At 42.6% G+C, this 19,816-nt stretch overlaps 2 protein-coding genes across 9 annotated transcripts; one reads left to right on the top strand and one right to left on the bottom strand.

The window, feature by feature from the left end:
• Window positions 1-4,580: 4,580 nt before the first annotated feature.
• Window positions 4,581-13,335, bottom strand: nt5c1bb (5'-nucleotidase, cytosolic IB b). The gene is made up of 6 exons (XM_060916192.1): window positions 13,050-13,335; window positions 10,881-11,048; window positions 8,527-8,656; window positions 8,148-8,270; window positions 6,100-6,284; window positions 4,581-5,961 (listed from the first exon to the last, which is right to left on the bottom strand). The coding sequence occupies exons 1-6, from the start codon at window positions 13,158-13,160 to the stop codon at window positions 5,608-5,610; spliced, it is 1,071 nt and encodes a 356-aa protein (XP_060772175.1). The 5' UTR covers window positions 13,161-13,335; the 3' UTR covers window positions 4,581-5,607.
• LOC132883052 (cilia- and flagella-associated protein 251-like) lies at window positions 10,517-18,707 on the top strand. 8 transcript variants are annotated; one of them, XM_060916196.1, is made up of 7 exons: window positions 10,522-10,773; window positions 11,887-12,011; window positions 13,074-14,011; window positions 14,180-15,575; window positions 16,175-16,986; window positions 17,606-17,686; window positions 17,798-18,707. In XM_060916196.1, the coding sequence occupies exons 5-7, from the start codon at window positions 16,224-16,226 to the stop codon at window positions 17,959-17,961; spliced, it is 1,008 nt and encodes a 335-aa protein (XP_060772179.1). In that variant the 5' UTR covers window positions 10,522-10,773; window positions 11,887-12,011; window positions 13,074-14,011; window positions 14,180-15,575; window positions 16,175-16,223; the 3' UTR covers window positions 17,962-18,707. The 8 variants fall into 8 exon arrangements, with proteins under 8 accessions (XP_060772178.1, XP_060772179.1, XP_060772177.1 ...); XM_060916194.1 differs by having other exon boundaries at window positions 13,074-14,268; window positions 14,364-15,575; XM_060916199.1 differs by having other exon boundaries at window positions 13,074-14,488; window positions 15,445-15,575.
• Window positions 18,708-19,816: the final 1,109 nt, after the last annotated feature.

The following is a 19,816-nucleotide window of genomic DNA, read 5'->3' as shown; positions in this document are numbered from 1 at the left end:
TGGCTTTAACAATTGGGTTAAAAAAAAGAAAGAAAGAAAATGGCAGTGTATGGTATTGGTACAAAGTCTTGACACGTGATTTAATCAGTGATCACACCACTACAAACGAACCAAACCAACGGAGGAAACTGACCAAACTTCCCAGTGTGACTGCGCCCTCAGAGAGCGCCCCTCTCTACAATCACACCTCATCATTAGCCTCGTGCTCAGCCCCTTGTACCTGAAGATGAAAAACATTTATCAGTTCTCAAAATGCCATGATTCAAACACAATCACACACAAAATAACTTATCCCAAACAACCTTAGCTTCATTCCGTAAAATACTATGGTTATTCATCCAAAAGAATCGTATCATAAAATAACGTACTGTCGAAAAGGCACTTACTGAAAAAGTCTGCGAAGTGCTGCATACAGCGAGTGGACTGGACTGAAGTGGTGTCTGTTGAAACTGTTGACGAAATTGTTGGTGTCTGTTGAAACTGTTGAACAGTGCGCCTGTGCGGTCCCGCCCTGCGGGTGTATAAACCTATCACTGTGTGTATCATTCTGCTCACACCCGACACTGACCCGGGGAAAGGGTTGGCCTGTCAGACAGAGCCAATATGGACCTTAAAACATCAGCTGCCGATTGTAATGCTATCTGGGGTGGGTCACTGGGGGCTGGGTGTGAACGACTTAGAGAGTCGTTGGGGTGATCAACGGGTTGTTGGTTCTCTCTGTCCTCCTGTGAGTCACTGAAATCAGCTGGGTTTTGGTGTGCATTCAGTTGTCTGGGAAGTGTGCCAAGGACTGCATTGTAGGTGGCTAATAAATTATGTCTTAGACCACCACCTCTGTTCAGTGATAGTTGTTCCAGGTTGACAAAAAATGGCTTCTTTAAAGGAACAGTCCACCGTACTTCCATAATGAAATATGCTCTTATCTGAATTGAGACGAGCTGCTCCGTACCTCTCTGAGCTTTGCGCGACCTCCCAGTCAGTCAGACGCAGTCAGACGCGCTGTCACTCCTGTTAGCAATGTAGCTAGGCTCAGTATGGCCAATGGTATTTTTTTGGGGCTGTAGTTAGATGCGACCAAACTCTTCCGCGTTTTTCCTGTTTACATAGGTTTATATGACCAGTGACATGAAACAAGTTCAGTTACACAAATTGAAACGTAGCGATTTTCTATGCTATGGAAAGTCCGCACAATAATGACAGGTGTACTAACACCTTCTGCGCGCTTCGGCAGCGCATTGATACAGAGCTCAGATATTAATGCGCTGTCGAAGCGCGCAGAAGGTGTCGGTATGCCTGTCATTATAGTGCACACTTTCAATAGCATAGAAAATCGCTACGTTTCAATTTGTGTAACTGAACTTGTTTCATGTCACTGGTCATATAAACCTATGTAAACAGGAAAAACGCGGAAGAGTTTGGTCGCATCTAACTAGTACAGCCCCAAAAAATACCATTGGCCATGCTGAGCCAAGCTACATTGCTAACAGGAGTGACAGCGTGTCTGACTGCGTCTGACTGACTGGGAGGTCGCGCAAAGCTCGGAGAGGTACGGAGCAGCTCGTCTCAATTCAGATAAGAGCATATTTCATTATGGAAGTACGGTGGACTGTTCCTTTAACTCCTCGCTCATACCAACGATCCTCTCTGGCTAAAATGTGAACACATCGTTTAAAGCGCTGCTCTGACAAATCTCTTCATTAAGTTTGCGGATGACACGATTGTGGTGGGTCTCATCAACAATGGCGATGAGACAATCTACAGGAGTGAGGTGAACCGCTTGGCCTTGTGGTGCAAGGACAACAATCTCCATCTGACCGTGGAGAAGACGAAGGAGATTGTTGTGGACTTCAGGAGAGCGCACACCCAGCATGCTTCACTATCAATCGACGGTGCTGCAGTGGAGAGGGTGAGCAGCACCAAGTTTCTGGGTGTGCACATCTCTGAAGACCTGTCCTGGAGCAACAACACCGCATCACTGGCCAAAAAAGCCCAACAGCGTCTGTACTTCCTCCGCAAACTGAGGAGAGCAAGAGCCCCGGCCCCCATCATGCACACATTCTACAGAGGCACCATCGAGAACATCCTGACCAGCTGCATCACCGTGTGGTACGGCGCCTGCACCGTGTCCTGCTGCAAGACTCTGCAGCGCATCGTGAGAGCAGCTGAGAGGATCATTGGTGTCTCTCTCCCTTCTCTAATGGATATTTATAACTCCCGCCTCACCTGCAAAACCATCAGGATCGCAGGTGACCCCACCCACCCATCTCACAGCCTCTTCAGCCTGCTGCCGTCGGGGAGGAGAATGCGGAGTCTCCGGGCCAAAACCAGCAGGCTCAAGGACAGTTTCTTTCACCAGGCGGTCAGGAGGCTCAACTCCCTCCCTGTTCTGCCCCTCCTCCCCCCTCTGCCCCCTGCCACAGATTCTGCTCGCACACCCCCCTGCCCCCCCTTCAGCACCTGACATGTCATCCTCACAGTCTCCCCCCCAAACACACACACACACACACACACTCTCATCGTTCATTAACACACTGAACTCAGGGACCGCACATCTCACTTTACCTCGCTCATTTGCACTATTCCGCACTACCTCACCTTAACAGCTGCTAGTTTGTTTATTCTGCTTATTTCATGTTTACCTGCTATACCTCAAGTGCCCTTGACTGTTTGGTTATTTGAACCAATTTGTGTGTGTGTGTGTGTGTGTGAATATATATATATATATATATATATATATATATATATATATATATATATATATATATATACACGAGTGTTTAGTCTATGTCTAGTTCATATCTAGAGTGTTTATACTGTTTATATTGTCTGTCTGAGTGTTTAGTCTGGCTTGTTCTTATCTAGTGTTTATACTGTTTATTTATTCTGTTTATATTGTTTGAGTGTTTAGTCTATGTCTAGTTCCTATCTAGAGTGTTTATACTGTTTATATTGTCTGTCTGAGTGTTTAGTCTGGCTTATTCTTATCTAGTGTTTATACTGTTTATTTATTCTGTTTATATTGTTTGAGTGTTTAGTCTATGTCTAGTTCTTATCTAGAGTGTTTATACTGTTTATATTGTCTGTCTGAGTGTTTAGTCTGGCTTGTTCTTATCTAGTGTTTATACTGTTTATTTATTCTGTTTATATTGTTTGAGTGTTTAGTCTATGTCTAGTTCTTATCTAGAGTGTTTATACTGTTTATATTGTTTATTTCAATTATTCTATTTTTATTTATTGCATTACCTGTTTGCACCGTGGGTCAGAGAGGACTGATATTTCATCTGTGCTGTATGTCGAGCATGTATCGCATATTTGACAATAAAGTTGACTTGACTTGACTAAATATAGTTGCTGTAGAATAATTACAGTGGAAGCCCTCTTGTGGTTAATGAGTGTAATTACAGAAAAGGCAGACATTTTCTCCCAAATCCTTTATTTTAAAACACAGACAGGTGTGTGTGTGTGTGTGTGTGTGTGTGTGTGTGTGTGTGTGTGTGTGTGTGTGTGTGTGTTATACAGCATCCAGGTGACAAACTAACATGGTAAAGTACATGAAGAGGGAAAAATGTTTTAAAACATCTGTAAAATCATTACAGTAATGTTAATAAAGTCACTTTATCAGCCTGAACCCTAGTGTTTTATAAACTCTCAAACATTAAATATGAATTTAACACGTGTAATAACACGACATACCAAAGTGAGAAAAGTGTAAAAGAGAACAGTGGGCAGATTTATAAGAACAGTGATTACAGTGTATAAAAGTAAACTGTATAACTTTACTGTGCCTATATAAACTAATACAGTGTGTAATATATACGTTATAAACACAGCACCAGTCAGAAGTTTACACACCTCGTTACATCCAAAATACTGTTTCATTTAGACTGAAAACATTTACACGTTCCTCTTAAACCCAGTTTACAGTAAAGTCGGTGTGTTTTTCCACAATGAACATTTTGTCAATTTTACAAATTCCACCATAAAATTTAAAAGCTGTTTATATTACAGTGTACTAAAACTAATGCACTTCTGATTTATTGCCCACACAGTCTGTAATGAGGGAATTAACAGGTTATTGTGTGATTAGAGAGAACTGAACTCTCTCCATCATTCACCTGTTTTATAAACTCTACACTGAGGAAATGGTGGGAGTGTCCTGGGGGGGGGGGATCCATCCTCTCCCCAAAAACACTGTTCTGTGGTAATTATTATTATTATTATTATTATTATTATTATTATTATTAAACCCTAACCTACACACAAAAAACACAACACCACAACAAGAGTCATCAGGAGAGGATGCATCCCCCCCCCCCCCCCCCCCACTAAACCCCACTCCAAATTTTCCTAGGTTGAATTGGTTGCCATGGAAATACAGAAATTTAAAAAAAAAAAAAATCACAGAAATCCCAAAATGTCAAAAGGCACAAATCCTCTAGTCACTGAACATAAATGTCAGGTTTTGTGAAAAAAATTCCTAATAGTTTGAGTTATGCTCCAGAAACTAAAACATACACAGACAGACAGAGTGATCGCTATAACCCCCCCCCCCCCCCCCCCCCCCCCCATTACATAGCGGGGGATAAAAACAGAATGTCTCAACAGCATCAATTTCAGGTTTATTTAGTAAAAAACAGTAAAATTATTTAAATAAAATTCTCAGAGAAGTGCACAAACTGAATTATCATCAGCTATAAATCCAACAGGTTTCTCTCGGACCCTGTAAAAATATTTCATACTGAACTAAAAACTGCGACTCTCGTTATAAACCACTGCACAGCACCCACACGCTGTCGATACTGTTAATATACCGTTTTATTTTATAAAACATCACTCTGTTGCCTTAGAAACCACCAGAACGAGTTAAACAGAACCAAGAACATCAACAAATCAAAATTACAGACCATAATAATCAGAGAAATGAGAGAAAATAAACCTGTTTAAATATTTTCAGTATTAAAGATGCAGCAACGTTAAACGTTGTATTATTAAACCCAAATTTGTTATTATTAATTTGTTATTTCTTATTGTTCAGGTTACACGAGAAAACAAGCTGTAACCATGGTAACAACCTCTGACATTTTACAGACGTAAACGTGACAAGATTCCGATCTCCACCTCCATTCTAACCCTGCCCCTTGACCCAACGCCGCACCATGTCTGAATCTGAACCACCCTCACATGGTAACCACACCCCTTCACTCTAACCCCACCCCTACCTTATAAAAAGATCCCACTGTATATAAAAGTTTAATATCATGGAGATATAAAATGTAAGTAACCGTAAGTAAAGCTCTAACTGCGCTCCACACCCAGACTCCTCCCACATCTTACCCTAACCCCATCCCTTACTTTAAAGTTTCACCAGTCAGACCTGTATACCCAGTTCAGATTAGGACTCTGTGTGTGTGTGTCAGTCACTTGGAGCGTTTCTTCTCCTGAACTCAGGTTTCTGATAATCAGCGCATATTTAATAAGCAGACTATAAAGCTTTGACTGAGATTAGTTAACTGAAGTGCTCTTTATAAACTAAGCAATGGTGATTAGTGATCAGACTGTACGCTTCTGATCGTGACCCTCAGCGTTCCCATCGTCTCATTCCTGTTTTTATGGCTTCTCGATCAGTTTTCCTTTGTTATATTTCTGTCCGATCCCGTAAGGCACGTGTGCAGCGATGGTGCCGGACTCCCTGGCTCCCTCGATGTGGAACATCTGATCGTCGAAGAAAATGTGGGGTTTGATCTTCTCTAGGAGAGGACCTTTGGGAGCTCCAGCGAGGAAGAGTGCCTCGTCGATCTCCAGTCCCCAGCTGCGCAGCGTTTTTAACACCCGAGCTCCGGAACTCGCCGCACTGCGCGCCGTCACAAGGAACGTACGGATCGGGCAGTGCATGCGCTCGTTCTTACAGTAGAACTTCCTCTGCAGTTTCCCCAACGCTTCCAGGAAACACTTGAGAGGACCCTGTGGAAGGACGTGATAAGTTCACTGTGTGAGAATCGTCCGAGCCGATCAGCTGGCGTACAGACGAGGACGCCTTCATAATTTAGCGAATGCACACCAGTCAATAAAGGTTATGTAGCGTTTTAAATGTAATCAAACCTGAGCGAGGGGTTTGTTCACGTTTGCCTTCTCATGCTCAAAGAACTCATCGAGCCCTTGCTGTTTCACGATGATCTCAGACTCATCTGAGAAAAGCACAGCATCGCCATCGAACGCCACTCGGAGCTGAGACTCGCTCAACTCCATCTTCTTATCCGGAGTGAACAGGGTGGCTGCCGCGATGCCTGGTGGACAGACAGATGGACAGAAATACTGAACATTTAGATGGAAAAAAAATTATTCAGCTGTTCAAGAATATAACCAATAAACTATACAGCCAAAAGTATGTGCACCCTGACCATCACACCTACATGTTCCTGTTGAATGTCCCATTGCAGGTTTATTCTCCTTCAGTGTTATCATGAGCTCCACTCTTCTGGGAAGCTTTCCACTAGATTTCAGGGCGTGGCTGTGGGGATTTGTATTCATTAGTGCAGTGATTCCCAACCACTGTGCCGCGGCACATTAGTGTGCTGTGAGAGATCATCAGGTGTACCATGGGAAATTATCCAATTTCACTTAATTGTTCCGAAAATTATTATTTATTTACTGCAAATAATTTGTCTTCGTTCGTCTATGCCAGCGACGTACAGTGACAGGCAGAACAATTAAATACTCTTCCACTAGATGTCAGCAGGTAGCTAATTAGATTAGATTAGTTAAAAACTTTATTGATCCCTTTGGGAAGGTTCCCTCAGGGAAATTAAGAATTAACTTGTGTATCTACCTGTTGCCATTCAAACAATAGAATTAGTAATGCTTCAGGTGTGACAGCGGTGATAGCGATGGATAAATATTTGAAAAGAAAAAGTACACAATCCAAACTGGGTTATGAAGAAAATTCTGACCCTGAAGGCCTTAGTAGAAGTAGAGCTCAGAAGAAAGCAAAAAAGGTGATTTTCCACAACCTATCTATGCGAGCTGGGCTTTTCAAGCATGACTGCTATAAACACTAAAAAAGGAGTGTGACTGAGAGCTGTTGAGGAAGATCTTCATGTGTGTCTTTCTTCAATTCCTGCAAGTATATCAGCTTTGTGTTTAACTAAACAGGCCCAGGTTTCACACTAAGTAAGTAAATTGTGAGTAAATTGAGACTAGATGATCATTATATTTCATTATATATACTTTTTGTGACATTTTTGTTTGGTGGTGTGCCGTGGGATTTTTCGAATGTAAAATATGTGCTTTGGCTTAAGAAAAGTTGGGAAACACTGCATTAGTGAGATCACACCCTGATCTTGGTGATTATGCTGAGGCTCCAGTTCATCCCAAAGCTGTTCAGTGGGGTTGAGTTCTGTGCAGGACACTCGAGTTATTCACTCCAACCTTCACACACCATGTCTTCATGGAGCTCATTGTGTGTACAGGAGCATCATCATGCTGGAACAGGCTTGGACTCGGAGTTCCACTGAAGGGAAACTAATGCTCCAGCAAACAGAGACTTTCTACACCACTGTGTGCTTCAGACTTTATGGCAAAAGTTTGGGGAAGGACTGCATATGGGTGTGATGGTCAGGGGGAACATACTTTTGGACATTATACAGGAGTCTGACAATCTTTAGCACCAAACTCTCAATTCTCACCACACTTGGTGAACAGGTCTGAGGGAGAAATCAAAGCATGATCCTAAAATACTGATCTGTGAGAACGGAACCAAAAACACTCAGCACCAGGATGATGGGAATGATGTCCACAAAGTGACCTGGACACCCACGTTACCTGGCCAGAACCAGCCTCATATGGAGCCATATGGTGGACTCACAGGGTTCATCCCAGCACTCAGGGAACCTTTAGAAGAAGCTGGGTTTTCTCTTCAGAATGGCCATTAACATTGGGATGGATGTGGAATAGGAGCTGAACAGCCCGAGCTACATCCAGAAGGATTTGAGTTCAGAACACTGTGACAGAACTCCATCCTGAGGGACATAAACTCCTCAGAAACCAAACTGCACCGTTCCACTTCTCATACAGGAGAGCTGTTTGTGTGAGGTGACTGATGATATGACTGATCATGTGACTGGTGAGAGATGAGTCTCTCAGGTCCTCACCCTCCTCAATGGCCTCCTTCACCGTCTCCGGGTCTTTAGACAGGTACAGGTTCGTCATGTACGCCTTCAGGTACCCGACTGGGCTCTGACCCCCCGTCATGCAAAACCTCTCAATCAGCAGATCTGCACACACACACACACACACACACACACACACACACACACACACACACACAGAGCAGCCATTTCATAAAATACACTCCATACATTCATAATATAATAATTCTGTATGGAATTCTGAATTTTTTTTTTATAGATTTACACAGAGAATAACAAACAGAAGTTTGTTTAGGAAACATTTTAACATCTCTGATCCATTATAACCTGTTATAACTGCAGTAAGTAATGTTATTATGATATTGATGGTGTTCTTCTGTACCGTAGTGATTGATGGAGTTGATTAGCCGCACCCCCACCTGGGCGTGGTTATTGGTCATTAATACGATATCAAACAGCTCCTCACTGTCGGGGTACAGCTCCCTCAGATGAGTGTTCACAGTCATCAACGCCTGCGTGAACAATAAACAAACAAATAAATAACAGGGATGCAATTACAAAAACAATGTGTGGTTCATTACATTAAAGCAAGTCCCAAAATCTTTGAAAAGGCTGTTAGTGGGGATCAGAACTAGACAAATAACGATATACCATGCGATGATAAACTGCGATACAAATTTACGTATAAACAAGCTAAATCTATGAAAAATCGTGATGGTCATCAAGTTCAATAAAGTTAGTTTTTCCTCACTGTAATTGTGCTGTTTTGACAGCAGAGGGCGCAAAATAATATAATATCAGGAATACACGTGACTTCACTGTAGCTGGAAGTAACTCAGCTCTAATGCTGCAAAAACACACAATAAACAGGTGTAAAATGTGAGTGTGGCTGTGTGATCATACACAAACAGTAGGGGTGGGCGATATATCGAGATTTGCGATATATCGATATGTTTTATGAACACGAAAAAGATTTTGGCATATCGTATATATCGAGATAATGCTCTAAATTAATATGATTTCGCCACTGTGCTTAATTTCCTTCACTGTGCTATGGTGCTGCCCGCCCCGCCTCCTTCTTGTGTCTGTACCCCCTCCCCTCACGTGTAGGTGGCATGTTAACTCATTCAACATGGCGGCGCCCACAGAAAGCCCGGAGGCGGCAGAACTCGTACCATAAAAAAGGACAAATGGCTCCATTATATGGAGATATTTTGGTTTTAAACCGTCGGACGAATAACAGAAAGAGGTCTACTGCCGGGAATGCAAGAAATTGGTGGCAACCAAAGCATCGAGCACCACGAACCTGTTCAACCATTTACAGGTACGCCACAAACTTTTGTACGAGGAGTGTGCCAGGCTGAGAGTTAATGCAGTGAGATGAGTTTGAGTTTTGTTTTTAAGGAAAAGGAAGGCAATATGTATTATTTCTATAAGTCAAATTATTATTTATGAAATGAGGGCTTTTTTTTGTTACTTAAACGTTTAAGACGCACTTTATAAGAACTGCCTACCCTCAGGTTTTATGTTTGTAATTAAAATAAGGCAATATACTACTTCCTTGGTTTGATAATTCATGTTAAAAATGGTGCACAAGCACTTTGTTACTAGTACCTGTCTACCTCTAGGCACTTGGCTGCCTACCTGTTTGCACTTCAATAAAAAAAAAAACCTTGCTGAATTTGGTGTGTCTGTTTTTTGGGGGTTGTTTTTCCTGCATAGATATCGAGATATATATCGTATATCGAGATATAGCAAAAGTATATCGAGATATTTTTTTTCTCCATATCGCCCAGCCCTAACAAACAGATTTAACAAGAAATCAGAGCGCTCTCTCTTCCAGACTGCTGAAAGATAAAGAAAGGAGGAGCAAATGGAGAATGGAGGCAGAACAAATGTTCAGAAAGTTGATTAAGAAAAGGATACTTTGTAACATTTTTCATTTTTAATAAAAGGAACATTTTAGTTAATAGATTAGATTTTACTCCAACCTTTACAAATGTGGGTAAATACTTACTGTTGGTTATTAAGGAAATGAAACAAATGCTGTTGGGTTTTTTGTGTTTGTTTGTTTGTTTGTTTGTTTGTTTGTTTGTTTTTATTTAGCTATAGGAATATTTAAGGTTGATAAAGAATATGAAAATAAACATGTTGCAATTGTTTGGTAATAAAATTCCCTTCGTTTTTCATGAAATATCATGAATCAAATCGAATCGTGAACCCAATATCGTGACTCGAAGCATGAATAGAGTGAAGTGTTACACGCCGATTCAGAACACAGACACACAGCAGAATGAGTCATCATCACAAAAACAGGGAAAACCTGCAGGGGACAAAACCAGAAAAACACGACACACAGCTGAACGTGGTAAAGCAGACTTCACAGTCAGACGCAGACTCAGACGGGTTACACGGCTGAACTGAAGCGCGAACATGGTACAGGTAAACGCAATCAGATAACACACCGATGACAGGAGACCTGCGAGAAAAACACCTGGAACTCCAAACAAAACCAACAGGAGCAGATCCTCACTATTTATATTCAATAAGAGAAGTAATTTACGCTAACGTGGACTTCAAAAGCGCGGTCCGACCCAGAAAGCAGCGTTGCAGCTCCAGCAGTAATTTAGTGAGTCAATAATTATTTTAAAGTGTGTAAGACTAGAGTGTGTGTTGGAAACAATGGTAAAACAGGAGCACACACACACACACACACACACACACACACAGTGTGACCTTGACAAAGGGGAAGGCAGCTCCGGGTTTGAGCGGTTGGTTCTCGTGCTGTTGGTTGTAGCTGACGTACTGCTCCAGTCCCTCCTCCTCATAGAGCTTCCTCTCCTCCACCATGTTGAACAGAGTCCGAGACGACACGGCGATCGTGATTGCGGAGCTCGGCTTCGGCTGAGGAACACACACACACACACACACGTAAACAAACATCAGTAAAACATCACACTACAGTATAAGGAGATAAACACAGATAATAATACTAAAGTTTGATCAGGGCTCAGTATTCCATCATGTCATAAACACCTGGTCTGTGTTTCACTCATTAAGGATGAAAATAAATTAAACTTCTGTATCTGGATTTCTGCTTTGTGATGATGGTCAGTGTTAAAAGTGTGATATAAATAAAATAAAGGTGGAATTTCACTTCCTGACCTGTTCAGGTTTAAAACAGCAATCAGGTTTAGTCAGTAACGATGAGATCAGGATTAAATGTACTATTTGTTCTGACACAGAAAGTCGTTCCTGTGTGATTTCCTCGAGGTCTGATTCCTGTAACGCTCCTCTCTTGTGTCTGAACACGCCATCAGCTGCTCAACATCAAACTGTACAGAATTAATAAACACAGCGCTCACCCCACCCCGCCCCACCGTACATGGGCTACAGCGGAGCTCCACAATCCAGTTAAACTTCTCGCTATTAAATCGTTACCCCTGAGTACATGAGCGCACTGTTAACTCCGTTCTCTCCTATTAGAGCTCTCAGGTCATTCAGCCTCTGGGTCTGTTCACTGGTCCTGACCCGCTGACGAAACCAGACACTGAGCTCTAGTCTGAGCCCCAAACTCTGGACCAGTCTCCCTCTCACTGTGTCAGACTCCGCCCTTTAATCCAGTCTGATATCAGTCCTTTATATGAAGGGTTCCTTGATGGTTAACGACGTCTGACTCACGTTTTTATTTTAACACCACCTGCTGTTCAGATTTTGAATGTCAATTTTTTTTCTTCTTCAGTCTGCTCTCATTACAGGTCGCCACAGTGGATCTGTCCTTCATCTCTGATTTGGCGAAGGTTTTACACCAGATGCCCTTCCTGACGGAACCCTCCCCGATCTACCCAGGCTTGAAACCAGCGCCGTGTATGTACTGTCTGTACAACCCAGTGGGGGGTATTTTACTGAATCTGCATGTCTTTGGACTGTAGGGGAAACCAGAGCACCTGGAGGAACCCACACAGATATGCGGAGAACATGCAAACTCCACACACATAAAAGCCTCATATTCTTGCTGTGAGGTGATAATCACTGTGCCACTGCGAGGCCCTGAAAGGTCAATTCTTTTTTTAATTCTTATTTTCATTAAAATTTTAGTACAGCATCAATGATGATGAGATGACATTAGATCCACTCCGTCACACAGAGGCAGGAGTTATACAGTGCTCCTGAAACTGCAGTTTAACAGCTTAATTTATCCACAATAATAATAATAATAATAATAATAATAAACAATAAAAAAGCAATACTGGACAATGTGCAATATAAATGTGCAATACCTCTCCTGCTGGACTTTTTTTTTCTTTTCCCTTCTTCTTTTCCCATATCTTATTCTTTTTTATATTTGTATATGTAAATACTTAATTTAATTTATCTAGAAGTTTTCTCTATTTCTATTCTCTGTTTATCTGTAATAATGCTGCTGGAATTTTAATTTCCCTGAGGGAACCCGCCCAAAGCAATCAATAAAGTTCAATCTAATCTAATAATAATATAACTGAGGAGTGTGTGAGTGTGAGAGAGAGAGAGAGAGAGAGAGAGAGAGAGAGTGTGTGTGTGTGTGTGTGTGTGTGGTCTCATCTCTGTATTTCCTGGTTAGAGTTCTGTATGAAACTGTTCACTTGTGTAAATATTTAAAATCCACTGATCTGTCGGACTTTATCACTTTTCTCTCTATAAAATAAGAGGAATAAGCTTGAGAAGAGAGAGAGTGTGTGTGTGTGTGTGTGTGTGTGTGAGATTCTGCTCTGTAAAGTGAATTTATTCCCAGTTTCCTGTAGATTGTGTGAAATTCAGGAACAGGAAGTGACGGAGGAGCAGAATTCAGTAAAACAGCAGAAACATAAAGTGTGTGTGTGTGTGAGAGAGAGTGTGTGTGTGTGTGTGTGTGTGTGTGTGACTCACAGGTCTGGGTTTTTTGCTCCTCAGGCTGTTGAAGAAGCGCTTGGCCTCCTCCCAGTCCTGCTCCTCTCCATCTCCACCGGGGACTGAAGGCTTCTGCTCCACTTCACTCATCTTACTGAGAACCTCAACACAGACTCACTCACTCTTCACTCCTTTACTTACTCCCTCACTCACTCTTCACTCCCTCACTCCTTTACTTACTCCCTCACTCACTCTTCACTCCCTCACTCCCCTAAACACAGCCACAGACTCACTCACTCACTCACTCTTCCCTGAGAGGGGGGGCGGGGCGGGGGTTTCGAAACGAAACTAACGGGCTCATGGCGAATCTGCGGCTCTGAACCCGAAGTCCAGCCTCTTCCGGTTACACGCAGGCTTTAAAGCTGCACTGAGTCACGCTTTAATAATTATAATATACACTCAAAGTCCACTTTATTAGGAACACCTACACACGTACCCATGCTGCTCTCTAATCAGCCAATCAGAGGACAGCAGCAGCAGCAGCAGCAGTCATACAGATGCAGATACAGATGCAGGTCAGGAGCTTCAGGTAAAGTTCACATCAACATCAGAATGAAGAAGAAACCTGATCTCTGTGACTGTCACCCTGACACAGGAGTTGGATTTTCACACACCGTCTCTAGAGTTCACACAGATTATTGTGAAAAACAAACACGTCCTGTGAGCAGAGGATCTGCAGACTGAAACACCTTGTTGAAGAAACATCAGAGGAGAACCATCAGACAGATCTGAGCTGACCAGAAGAGTCTCAAAGCATCTCAGAACACACAGCACATCAAACCTGGAGGAGGATGAGCTACAGCAGGAGCTTGGTCTTCTTCTCGTCCTCATCTGTCCGGTGTGGGTGAGTCTAAGCCCACGAGAGCCTCACATTCCTGTCCATGGCTGAGAGAAGAGGAACCTGATGTGGTCTCCTGCTGCTGTAGCTCCTCCACCTCAAGGTGAACATTACCTGAAGCTCTTGTCCTGATTCTGCAACATGAGAGGCTGATTAGATAACTGTATGAACAAGCAGGTGTTCCTAATAAAGTGACTGGAGAGTGTATTATTAATATTATATCATAAATACTATATGCTAAAATCCTTGTTGTTGTTGTTGTACTCTCCAGGACACCAGGATTCTCTGCTTCATCCCACAGGAGCGCAGTTTACACAGGAAACCCTTCAGTCAGGACATTTAAATCATCAGCTGTGGGAAGTGTGTGTTTACTAGAAGTAAATTGAGAAAACTTTCACTTCTTCACTTCACTTATTACAAATTTAACAAGTGTGTGTGTGTATGGTCTCTGTAAGGAGTCTCCAGTGTGAGCGCTGTGTATCAGTCAGAGGTGAAGCTGGAACTGCAAGTTTTCTGACGTCTTCAGGACACAGGAGTTTACACTTCTCTACAATTTCTCAGGAGCACAATGGAACAAACTGTGATTATTTTCTCTTATTAACTCTAAGAGAGAGATAATAAAGAGAGGCTGGTGAGGAAACGTGTGTTTATAGCTGCTATAACATCCGTGACAACAGGAAGTAAGATGTTTCACTGACATTAAACATAGCTATAAATGGACTAAAAGTATGACGTTATTTACCAGTAAATAAAAATTGTACAGTGTTCATTTGTCATGTCATCACTGGTTTGGGCCAGCAACACTTGTGACAGAAAGTAAAGTGGGCGGAGTTTCAGCGTGCGCACTTCCACAGACTGGAGATGAATTATAAATGTCTGATCCAGTTTCACAGACAAAAACATGCATCATTATTAATTCACATTGTGAGATGGAGTTTCAACAGGAGGGGTGTGTGTGTGTGTGTGTGTGTGTGTGTGTGTGTGTGAACTGCTTGCAAGGTTTCCTGCTTAACCACTAACATTTAAATAAGCATGCCCCACTTTCTCCTTCGATCTTACACACACACACACACACACACACACACACACACAGAGTGTCTTTCTTTAGCTAACAGTCTTGTTGTTAGCATTATAGTCATATTAAAAGGACCTCATGCTCATGCTTCCAAATGCTATATTCTGAGAACCATATTCCCAATCCCATATTCCCAATCCCATATTCCCAGTGCTCTAGTTCCGGTGCCCTTTGCTGTATTTACTCAGAACCCTAATTGTCCAAGCTCCAGACCTTTGGTGACCCCAAACATGACCTTATGAACCCTTTTATATAGACATTAGCACGTTAACCTGATTATCATGGTTTAGAACAGGATAGTTGTAGAGAATGGTGCTATTTTGTGTGTGTGCATGCGTGCATGGAGTATAGAACAGTGTCGGGTTAAACATGAATTATTAAAACACAGAGAGAGAGAGAACAGGGACTAGTGAGTTCCACACTCACCTGTACAACCAGGTAAACCTTCGAGTGTTTTACAGCTCAAACATTCAGGACAGGAAATAAAGACAGGAAGTAAACCCATCTTTCTGAGGACGGAGACGAGTACAGTGCTGTTTGTGCGGGACACAACTGATGTATCTGGATGTGTTTATAATGCAGAGGCTCTGAGGTTTGTCTTACTCCATCATAATAGAATTACTATTTCTATTTGTTTTCTCTCTCGCTCTCTCTCTCTCTGTGTATGTGTGATGCTGAGGGTTCTGTCTAGCTTCTCCTCCCACTGTGTCTTTACCCTACACCCGAGTGAGCGAGTTCACTGTACTGTTCTCTCTGATACATTCATATGACAAATAAAAGGACTTTGAGTTTGACATTACAGTGTTGAAAGTTTGAGAGTAGTGGATATTTTTACATATATTGTATATTTGTTCCTAGATCTTGGTTACATTCTACCCCGATAGTGTCCTCACGAGAACTTAAGCCATTTTGAGGCTTTGTCTCAGACATTAGAGTTCACCCCGGCATCCTCTTCCTCTGAGAATGTTCGCTGTTTTAAAATCACATCCCAAAAGCTTTCCATGTTATTAATTGCTAAGGATTGGCTTCATGCAAACAGTTTACTTTCATCCTCACATCTGCAAATATTGTTATTGTTCAGTTCAACACTTTGCATGCTTAATATTGCAATGATCACATGGTGTTCCTCACACGGTTCCTCACACAGTTCCTCATCAGAATTGTGTTAACTCATGATGGTTTCTTCATCAGGACCCTAACATGAGGTGAAGAAGGAGACACATAGAGAAACACTGAGTCAATGGCATTCTTCAAAAGTTTCCAGGAGAGCCTGTCCTCTGTGTCCGTCTCTTCCATCCTGGACTCGGTGTCCAGCACTGTGTCAAACACAGTGGACGGAGTGAAGACAGCAGTGAACGATGTGACGTACACGGTGAGTGACCAGCTTACAGAGCAGGTCAGCACCATCATCAACAAGAAGCAGAGTGAGGATGAAGACAAAGGGAAAAGGGAAGAGGGTGAGGGGTCCTCCGAAAAGGACTCAGACAGGAACTCAAAAAGACATGCTTATGCAGATGAGGAAGAGGAGCGACGGGAGAGAGAGAAGCAGGAGCAGGAGCGGAAGAATGAGGAGGAGCAGTGGGAGTGGTGTTACACTTCATCAAAAGGCTGGTACCGCAAACGCAGAGACCCAAACCAGAAAGACACCAGTTCAGAGAGACAGGCAGAGAGACCAGAGAATAAAGAGGAGGGGACAGCAGTGAGTGGACAGCTGTCCTCCTCTAACGGAGACATGAACTTACAGGAAGTGGCAGCTGAAAGGATGGAGAATAATGAAGGAGGACAGGAGGACACCATCTCCAAGACCAGTGCCGAGACAGTGTACTGTGAGGACACTGGGACAGAACAAAGTCCAAACTTCAACAATGACCAGACAAACAGGCATGCCAGAGACGGACATGCCAGAGATGGGCATCCCCAAAATGGACATGCCCAAAACACAGGCGAGACTCAACCAGATGAGAGGAGAAACTCCACATCTAATAAACCCAAACAGAATACTGGTATCTGTCTGTCTGTCTGTCTGTCTGTCTGTCTGTCTGTCTGTCTGTCTGTCTGTCCATATATCCATCTGGTTGGCTATCTATCTGTCTGTCTTATCACCCTGTCTCTTTTTATTTACCTGTCTGTCTCTTTGGTTGGCAATCTATCTATGTTTCTACCTGTCTGTCTGTACATCTATTTATCTGTCTACCTGTCTGTCTCTCTACATATCTTGTCTACCTGTCTGTCTCTGTTTGTCCATCTAATTTGTCTGTCTGTCTATCTGGCTGCCTGCATATTTGTCTGGCTGTACAATTATCTGCCTGTATACTAGTCTGTCTGTGTATTAGTTTTTCGACTTGTCTGACTGTATATCTGCCTGTCTGTCTGTCCGTCTGCTTGCCTGTATCTGTCTGCCTGTCTCTTTCTCTCTCAGACAACACTGTTTGTATATCTGTCTGCCTCTCTGCCTGTCAGTACCCATGTGTCTGTCTGTGAACCTGTCTGCCTGTGTCTCTGTCTGTATATCAGTATCTGTCTGTCTGTATACCTGTTTGCCTGTCTACCTGTCTGTCTTACCTATACCTGTCTGACTGTATGATGGATGACTCTGTCATCAATTCCTCTGTGCTCCTGTAGGGGGTGGAGCTGATGGGGGTGGAGCTGTAGAGAGTATTGGTGTAGAGAGGCAGTTACCTGAGGATGGGGACAGTGAAGAAGGTGAGACAGTTGAAACCTCACTGACACTCCTGTTTTAAATTAGTTTAGGATGCAGCTCTACCCTTGCTGCATTGTCATGCTAATGCTAATGCTAGCTTCCTGCATTCCCAGGCAGCAGCAGGTCGAGAGGCTCGAGTGTCCTGAAGGACCAGCGGGATGAGGATGAAGTCATGGGGTCACAGGGTCATTCAGATGTCGATGAGGTCAGCGGGGACGGGAAGGATACAGAGCGCTCCTTTAATAAAAACCGCGTCCGCCGCTGTACTCTCCTCTGAGGCTCCGCCCACTGACCAGCCTGTCCACTCAGGGACAATCCAATCAGGGACACCCTCCCTCAAAGATGGAGAACAAATTCATGTGTGGTGACTAGAGGATCAAACCAACATCATCATGACATCATTATTACATCATCACATCACTGTGACCGTTCTGATGGATTTTACATTATGAATAGAAAAAAGTCACATCAAAACAGTGTCTGTCAAAATGTCCACCATGCTCCTGCTCTGTCATCATCAAAACAGAGAAGAGACACGCTGTGGACAAATTACAGAGCTTTAAACCGGTTCAGTGAGCAGATAAAGAGTCTGAAAAGAGAGGAAGAGGACAGGCGTGAGAGAATGAATCAGAGGTGATTTCCTCACAGGTGTGAGCATGAACAGAGAGCAGCGGGGTGAAGAGACGACAATGAGGTGTGTGTTTAAACGCCGCCAGTGACTTTTACCTCAGCTGATGAGACACAGACTGTCTCATGTAGAGAACATATGTAGAGGTTATGAATGCAGATGTTATGAAAATAGAGGTTATAAATGTAGAGAGTGTCGATGTAGAAGTTATAAACGTATAAGTGATGAATGTAGAGGTTATAAATGTAAATGTTAGAAATGTAAAGGCTATAAACAGAGACATGATAAATGTAGAGGTTTTGAACAAAGAGGTTATTAATGTAGACGTTATAAATGGAGAAGTTATGATGGGAGAGGTTATGAATGTAAAGGTAAGCATTGTGTTTCAGTGGAACTTGGATTAAATATTTAAATGTGATTTTCTCCCCTTTTCACTTTAAAAGAAGACTTGAATGTAAGAACTTTATTTGTGACTGAGGAACAGACTTCAGTTCATTTTCACAGCGACAGGACCACTCAAAGATTTGGACACACCTACTCATTACTATGAATGAATAGGTGTGTCCAAACTTCTGACTGGTGCTGTAAATAAAGCAGAAGAAGACAAAGTGTGACCACATGCAGCTGCTTTTAAACATGCTGTGGAGCAGCTGGAGTAGAGTTACTCGTATCAACTGTGGGAGCAATTTCATCGAGGTGATCAAAAACTACACTTCATATTCCTCTGGGAATGTTTAGTACAGAGTGTTTATTGTATATAGTCAAGTCAGTTTATTTGTATCGCGCTTTTAACAACAGACATTTTCGCAAAGAAGCTTTACAGAAAAATACAGACTTTAAACGTATGAGCTAATTTTATCTCTGATAAATTTATTTATCCCTGATGATGAAGCCGGAGGTGACGGTGGTGAGGAAAAACTCCCTCAGACGACACGAGGAAGAAACCTCGAGAGGAACCAGACTCTAAAGGGAACCCATCCTCATCTGGGTGATAACAGATAGCATGATTATAAATAACTCGCTTCTATAACTGTGTCCTATAGAGTCAACTGTGTTTACAGGAAATTCATTATCATTTAACAGGAAGTCAATTTTGTTGAAGTTATAAACTGTTCATTGATGGAGACTTGAGTGTAAAACAGTTCATGACACCTGCAGTCCTAAAGTTATCATGGGGATTGTCATCCTAAACCATCGTAGCAAAACTGTAAGAGTCCAGAGCGTCTTCCAAGTGCGACTTTCGACTGTCCATATGGGGGCCGTCCACCACAGGAGCGATGTGATGAGACTCCAACCAGAAGTAGGGCATCAGGATGGATCAGGCAGGTCCGAGGAGCAGAAGAGGTTCAGCATCACTAGTGTCTCAGGATCGACATGTAACTCAGAGGGGGACAGACAGAGGGGGAGACGGGGGGGAATGGAGAGAGAAAACACAGGTTGTTAGGTTTGCCCAGTGTCATGTAATGGTTAAGAACAGTGTACATTGTGTACTGAGTGCAAGCAG

This window comes from Neoarius graeffei, chromosome 3 (assembly GCF_027579695.1).
Source record: "Neoarius graeffei isolate fNeoGra1 chromosome 3, fNeoGra1.pri, whole genome shotgun sequence".
Taxonomy (NCBI): domain Eukaryota; kingdom Metazoa; phylum Chordata; class Actinopteri; order Siluriformes; family Ariidae; genus Neoarius; species Neoarius graeffei.
The sequence above is the reverse complement of the archived record's forward strand: the minus strand, read 5'-3'. Positions and strand labels throughout refer to the sequence as shown.

What these genes read in the sequence shown, in the direction of transcription:
- nt5c1bb (XM_060916192.1), bottom strand. Translation starts at nt 13,160, where the DNA reads ATGAGTGAAGTGGAGCAGAAGCCTTCAGTCCCCGGTGGAGATGGAGAG. An exon ending in GGAGCAAAAAACCCAGACCT is followed by an intron (nt 11,049 to 13,049) that starts GTGAGTCACACA and finishes TGTGTTCCTCAG; the next exon opens with CCGAAGCCGAGCTCCGCAAT. An exon ending in GAAGGAGGCCATTGAGGAGG is followed by an intron (nt 6,285 to 8,147) that starts GTGAGGACCTGA and finishes TCTGTCCACCAG; the next exon opens with GCATCGCGGCAGCCACCCTG.
- LOC132883052 (XM_060916195.1), top strand. Translation starts at nt 16,224, where the DNA reads ATGGCATTCTTCAAAAGTTTCCAGGAGAGCCTGTCCTCTGTGTCCGTC. An exon ending in TAAACCCAAACAGAATACTG is followed by an intron (nt 16,987 to 17,605) that starts GTATCTGTCTGT and finishes GTGCTCCTGTAG; the next exon opens with GGGGTGGAGCTGATGGGGGT. An exon ending in GGATGGGGACAGTGAAGAAG is followed by an intron (nt 17,687 to 17,797) that starts GTGAGACAGTTG and finishes CTGCATTCCCAG; the next exon opens with GCAGCAGCAGGTCGAGAGGC.